The following is a 7,469-nucleotide window of genomic DNA, read 5'->3' as shown; positions in this document are numbered from 1 at the left end:
GTCCAACCCGGAAGTGGAGCGCCGGCATGATTAAGGCCAGCTGCAACGCAAATTACTTAATTTAAGCCGGACAAACATGACAACTATGCAAAATGATCCAAATAAAGAAACCACCGTTCTAGCAACACTTTAGCTATTTAAAGTTTAAATTGCCTATTGCGAACGGTAACTGACAGTGATTGCATAGCGATGCGGCAAACATAAAGCACAACGGACACAATGTAAAGCAGACAAACAAAGCAACCGATGATCATGATCGAATCTAAAAGCCAACTTTACATATCTGGTAAAAGCACACACGTAGCTTACCATTGGGCCATGCCGACGACGAAGCGAGTGTATTTACTAACTTAACATAATGCGATGCTGCTTTTTATACGTTGCGCGAACGGTCAGCTGTCAGTGGCAGCCCCGCCCCTCTTAAAGCGCCAGGTGAATCCAACATCTACTTTTCCGTTTGCCTCGCACCCTCATCAGCAAAATGTCTTTGTCAAAAAGGAGAAAAGTAGACACAGAGTGTCGGACTTTTCAAGAAAAATGGACATGTTCTTATATGTTCACGGAGGTGAATGGGAAACCCGTGTGCCTGGTGTGCCAGCAGCAAGTTTCGGTGCTTAAAGAATACAACATTCGGCGCCATTACGAAACTCAGCATGGTGAAAAATACAACAGTTTCCATGGAGAATTGAGAAAACAGAAGTTAAATGAAATGATGGCGCGTCTGAAGAAACAGCAATCTGTCTTCACCCGGAGCCGAGAAGCCAGTGATGCTGCGGTGAAAGCCAGCTACCTAATTGCGAGCCAAATAGCAATGGCATCAAAGCCGTACAGTGATGGAGAGTTCATCAAAAACTGCTTGCTGACGGCTGCTGAAATTGTGTGTCCTGAGAAGCGACATGCTTTCGCCAATATAAGCTTGACAAGAAATACCGTGGCAGACAGGATTTCGGAACTCTCTGCAGATTTGGACCACCAACTAAAACGCAAAGTGGGGTCATTTGTGGCATTTTCTGTTGCGATTGATGAGAGTACTGATATCACGGACGTCGCTCAACTGGCCATATTCATTCGTGGAGTTGACAAGACTTTGAATGTCACAGAGGAGTTTCTCGAGCTGGTGCCGATGATTGACACCACAACAGCTGAGGACATTTTCAGCTCCGTCGTTGGAGCGCTGGACAGAGTCGGAGCGGACTGGTCACGCGCCGTAAGCCTGGCTACTGATGGTGCGCCGTCAATGATCGGTAAAAAGGCAGGTGTTGTGACAAAGTTCAGAGATAAAGTACAAGCCGCAAATGGGGGAGGTAATTTTTGGACATTTCATTGCATTTTGCATCAGGAGGCATTATGCAGCAAATCGCTAAGAATGGATCACGTCATGGAGGTGGTTGTCCGAACTGTTAATTTCATCCGAGCCAGAGGTCTCAATCATCGTCAATTTGACAGCTTTCTCAGTGACTGTAACATTATCCATGGGGTGCCTTATCACACGAACGTACGATGGTTAAGCAGAGGTGCTGTGCTAAAGCGCTTCTTTGATTTACGTGATGAAATCGGACAATTCATGGAGAAAAAAGGTAAACCTGTTAAGGAATTACAGTGCCATCTGTGGCTGCAGGACCTTGCGTTTATGGTTGACATCACTGAGCACTTGAATATTCTTAACAAAATGTTGCAGGGACGCAAAAAAATCATAACACAGTATTATGACAGCATACGTGCATTCAAGTTAAAGCTCGGGTTATGGGAGACGCAGGTGGCAAGCGGTGACCCTGCTCATTTTCCCTGTTTAAAAGATATGTGCGCAGCAAGCGTTAATTCTGACGTGAAACGGTACAAAGAGAAGATTTCAGGGCTGTTGATGGAGTTTGAGAAAAGATTTCAGGTTTTTAGCGAACTCGAAACAGATTTTGCAGTTTTTCGCTCACCATTCACAGTCAAAGCTTCTGATTTGCCCGTTGCCATGCAACTTGAAATCATTGATTTGCAGTGTGATGTAGAACTGAAGGACAGATTTGCCTCTGTAAGCTTGGACACATTTTACAAATACCTCTTACCAGGCTATCCCACATTGACAGCACTAGCTGCTAAAACATTGTCCATGTTTGGGACAACCTACCTTTGTGAGCAAGTTTTCTCACTAATGAACATTAATAAAACAAAGCTGCGCTCAAAGCTCACACATAAGCATTTGAATGAGATTCTGAAATTGGCTGCTTCTCAGGACATGATGCCTCATATTGATGCACTTGTGCAGGATAAACGATGTCAAGTTTCAAGGGCAAATTCCAAGCAAGACGAATAATTGCTGTGAAAGTTATTCATTTGTTCAAATTGCTTTCCAGATGTTGAAAAACAGTGTTTTTAAGTTCCACAAGGCTGGTACTAAATGTTTTTGGAACATTGTTACTATTTCTGTGATCAGTTTTATGTACAACACACTTAAATATATGTTTAACTGTGTAAAAGTGTTGTTAAAATTGCACATACTTTATTTATGTTCTTATGTTATTCTCTTGTTCATAATATATTGTTCATAATGTAAAAGGAAAATTCTGTTAATAAACATTTTGATAATTGACTCATTCTATGCACTAATTATTAGTATTAGTGAGTAATACAAAGGAAAAAAGTGGGCTAATTGTTAGTTCTATGTAATTTTGCAATGATTTTACTGGTCCGGCCCGCTTGATCTCAAATTAAGCTGTATTCGGCCCGCAGACCAAAGGGAGTTTGACACCCCTGATTTAGAGAGTTTAATCAGCCTGCCATGCATATTTTTGGCACGTGGGAGGAAACCGGAGTACATGGAGAAAACCCACACAGGCACGGGGAGAACATGCAAACTCTACACAGGAAGGCCAGAGCTGGGATCAAATCCACGACCTCTGCACTGTGAGGTCGATGCACTAACCACTCCTCCACTGGGCAGCCCGGTCCTGAAATAGTTTGATGGAAGCCTCAGCTGCTGCTGGGTCTCCTGGATTTAGAGCATAGATTGAAAGCTCCAAATGGGAATGTTGTTGTCATGCTTGGTTGCTGCGTCAACTGTAGGTCACAGTCATGCAGTCATGTTTTCTATGTGTCTGAACAATCAACTCCCTGAGCATTCCACGGACCAGAGTGAACAACATCAAACATCCACACGTTATCCAAACGAGTATCACACCTGTCCAGAAAGAGGTGAGATTATAATTTACCTGATGAAGGGATGTTCCAAAAAAAAAATCAAACCACCTATAGAAAAGGAAATGTATAAAAATATAAAATAGAGCATTGAAGGGGTCTGTGACATGAATAAAATTAGCCATAGTTGATAAGAATTGGTTAAGCATGAAAGATTTTCTGGCACTTTTTATTTTGTGAATCAGCCCAAATTGACTTCAAAGAAATCAATGTAAATAAATGGGAAATTTGTCATAACTGTGAATACATTTTGGCTTTAATATTTGCTATTTTATCATATCAAAACTATGATAAGGTGGAGAGTGACAAGAGTGCACTTTTCATCACTATAACTATAAACATGGTTGGAAAGGTAATAATTTGCATTTTCAACCATGTTTACACAAAATTATATTTCAGTTTCTACCCACTGGTTTGGCTTATTTTTTGAAACAAAAATGACACTCTCAAAATAACATGGACAAATCTCCAAACAACCTTGGATTCTTTCATTTCGCGTTGATTTCATCAAATTGCAAATGTCTTATATGTGTATGTCTTTAGTGCATCATCGTTGATTTTGTCTACATATTAGTCAAAATAGGTTTAACCCTTTCAGGGACAGCGGTTACGACAGTGGACAGCTGATCATGTTATCAGATTACAGGGTGCATAAAAGGCTTAAGGTTTCTTTTTTTCCAGACAGTGGTCTTTTTTTAGAGAAGAGAAAATCTCCCACAGTTTCGGCTGTCACTTCAGCCTGCGTAGGAGCTGTCACTACTTCCTTGTGTCAGCTCTGACGAAGTCTGAATGAAAGAAACCTTAAACTTAGGTCTGAGTGCATCTTTACAAATGGTTATGTACAAGTAGCCTTTAGCCAGCACAATGAGGCCACATTTAGCACATTTTCCGAGTCTGGTTGATCGAAATTTATGAGTTGATTCTGAGTCGAACGCGGGGGTAGGCAAACTTTTTGACTTGCGGAACACAATGGGTTCTAAAATTTGAAAAGGGGGCGGCCCGGTAGTCCAGTGGTTAGCACGTCGACTTCACAGTGCAGAGGTACCGGGTTCAATTCCAGCTCTGGACTCCCTGTGTGGAGTTTGCATGTTCTCCCCGGGCCTGCGTGGGTTTTCTCCGGGTACTCCGGTTTCCTCCCACATTCCAAAAACATGCATGGCAGGCTGATTGAACATTCTAAATTGTCCCTAGGTGTGAGTGTGGGCGTGGATGGTTGTTCGTCTCTGTGAGCCCTGCGATTGGCTGGCAACTGATTCAGGGTGTCCCCCCGCCTATTGCCCGAAGACAGCTGGGATAGGCTCCAGCACCCCCCGCGACCCGAGTGAGGATAAAGCGGTTCGGAAAATGGATGAATGAATTTGAAAAGGGGCCGGGCCAGGAACGTTTGAATAGAGTGTTTCGGACAGAAATACTTAAGTACAGTACCGCGTGTCGTGTGCAAATCTCATAGCACAGTAAGCACGCACAAATAAATGTACAACCCAATTGACTAATATCGTGCACTGAGGACGAACCTCGCCTGCAAGCTGAATTCTCACAGTTATCTGTGAGCTCACAACCACTCCAAGAACTGTGGAGAACACCTTTGAGTGATTCACGTGGCTCTTGTCAGGTTAACTGAGGACTGCGCCTTTCAAACAAAATAGCTCGCTCTACATTTGTGTCAATGAATATGCGAGATGCGGGTTTCTGTGCTATTTGGCCCAATACTGGGAGGGGAAAATGTAAATAGGTGAAAACAGCTCATATACAGTGATCTATCAAACCTGGAGATTGCATCTGTTTTGTTCATACGTTGCAATTGAAGGCGCAAGGTAGAAGAAATCAACATTAATTGAAAAAAGATGAATGATATCACTTTCAACATTCAAACTATTTTGTTACCCAACAAAGTTGATAATCTAGAAGCATTTTTGCATGGCTCATTTTTTGTTCCACTGCTCACTTTGAAATGCATTTTTTCATAACAGCAGAAAAATTCACCAATTTCAGTGGGAACAGTATAGTTGGCCTCCCTGAATTGGTATCCACTCTTTGTTAAACACTTGGCACTTACTGTCCTCTGTCTTTTCTTTTTTCCATTTGCAGTCGGGTTCAAATGGCAACGGGTAAATGCTTTTTAAAAAATGTTATTTGTTCAGTTTTCATGTATTCTTTTTCGGCAGGACGTTAGTTTGAGGGCCCAGCCTTGATATGAAAATTTAATATTAGTGCGACCTGCGCGAGTTTGATATGGATGCTGTATGTGTTCGCACTACCTCCGTGCTAAATAGTTAGGCCTGTCTCATTTGAAGGCCGACAGCTTCGGAGTCCGGACTCTAGCAACAACGTGACCATGCCCATGGTGCCCCGCACCAGCTTGAATACATGTGTAAACTTCGAATGTAAATAACGCGGCGCTGCTGCTGAATGCACATTTAAACAGATAAACAAGTGTGGCTGTCACAGGAGCTGAGTGCTCCAAAGCACCACACCTGACGTTACACACCCACAAGAACGGGGAAAATGAGTGCTAAAATGCTAACACAGAGCTAGCACTATTACATACACATAAGCGAAGTTTTATGTCTATCTGTCTGTATTAGCTTTAGCTAGCCGGACTTTTCAAACTTTATTCAATTTTTTATTGACTTAATTTAATATTAAACAGCCACCACAAACACTTTGTGTTTCCATGGTTACTGACCTTCAACCAATCACCAACTGTGCCGTGCTCAACATCATATACAGACGGACCCCGATCCGATCTGGTACCAGCGGAAATTACGTTCTTTGATTTGTTTATTTCCTTCCTTTTTTCTTATTTTGTGTAGAAAAATAAAAATTATAAAAAGATATTTGAGAACAGTGGAATGTTTTATCAGAGATGATGCGGCCCAGCCTCACCCAGACCCGCGCTCCAGCTCCAAATGACCCTGATGTAGGAGGTAAATGGCCACCTCCTGTGTTTTAGAGATGGTCTTCTCACCTTCACATAGAAATGCTTCTGCCACTCCTCTTCCAAACCGTCTGTTTTCTGTGTCAAGAATATGAGCATGTTTATCCTCAAAAGACTGCTCCTTCTCTTTTAGGTGCAGGTAGACAGCTGAGTCCCGCACCAGCTTGAATACATGTGTAAACTTCGAATGTAAATAACGCGGCGCTGCTGCTGAATGCACATTTAAACAGATAAACAAGTGTGGCTGTCACAGGAGCTGAGTGCTCCAAAGCACCACACCTGACGTTACACACCCACAAGAACGGGGAAAATGAGTGCTAAAATGCTAACACAGAGCTAGCACTATTACATACACATAAGCGAAGTTTTATGTCTATCTGTCTGTATTAGCTTTAGCTAGCCGGACTTTTCAAACTTTATTCAATTTTTTATTGACTTAATTTAATATTAAACAGCCACCACAAACACTTTGTGTTTCCATGGTTACTGACCTTCAACCAATCACCAACTGTGCCGTGCTCAACATCATATACAGACGGACCCCGATCCGATCTGGTACCAGCGGAAATTACGTTCTTTGATTTGTTTATTTCCTTCCTTTTTTCTTATTTTGTGTAGAAAAATAAAAATTATAAAAAGATATTTGAGAACAGTGGAATGTTTTATCAGAGATGATGCGGCCCAGCCTCACCCAGACCCGCGCTCCAGCTCCAAATGACCCTGATGTAGGAGGTAAATGGCCACCTCCTGTGTTTTAGAGATGGTCTTCTCACCTTCACATAGAAATGCTTCTGCCACTCCTCTTCCAAACCGTCTGTTTTCTGTGTCAAGAATATGAGCATGTTTATCCTCAAAAGACTGCTCCTTCTCTTTTAGGTGCAGGTAGACAGCTGAGTCTTGACCTGAGGAGTTAGCCTAGCTGTGTCCTGCGATGCGTCTGCTCAGATGCTGTTTGGTTTCCCTGATACACGTGTTCGTGCATTCCTCACTGCACTTGACTGCATACGCTAGATTGCTTTTCTTAGGATGAAGTGTAACGGAATGTCATGTTAGTTAAAAAGCCTTCTGAGTTTTTCGGACAGACCTGATACATGGAACACATGGAATGATAAGATTGTTTCATTTCTCACTCTTCCCTCTTATCCATCTTGCTCTTTTCCCTTCTTTAAGTAGATCTGCTTGGTTTTTGGCAATGTGGTGTATGTGAAGGGAAAACATCTGCCCTAAGGCTCTATCTTGCATCTTATCTTGCATTTGGAAGAATCCAGCAGAAGGTGAACATTTTGGCCTCTGGATGGCTGCATCCACAGGGCAAGGAACTAAACAGGAACTAAGGTACTGACCT

At 42.3% G+C, this 7,469-nt stretch overlaps 1 protein-coding gene across 1 annotated transcript; it reads left to right on the top strand.

Moving 5' to 3' along the window:
• Positions 1-553: 553 nt before the first annotated feature.
• LOC109529332 (general transcription factor II-I repeat domain-containing protein 2-like) lies at positions 554-2,494 on the top strand. Its single transcript, XM_019892664.1, has one exon. It carries the CDS (start codon positions 554-556, stop codon positions 2,303-2,305), a length of 1,752 nt encoding a protein of 583 aa, XP_019748223.1. The 3' UTR covers positions 2,306-2,494.
• Positions 2,495-7,469: the final 4,975 nt, after the last annotated feature.

This window comes from Hippocampus comes, unplaced genomic scaffold (genome assembly GCF_001891065.2).
Source record: "Hippocampus comes isolate QL1 unplaced genomic scaffold, H_comes_QL1_v1.1 scaffold296, whole genome shotgun sequence".
Taxonomy (NCBI): domain Eukaryota; kingdom Metazoa; phylum Chordata; class Actinopteri; order Syngnathiformes; family Syngnathidae; genus Hippocampus; species Hippocampus comes.
This window is presented reverse-complemented; position numbering and strand designations above follow the sequence as displayed.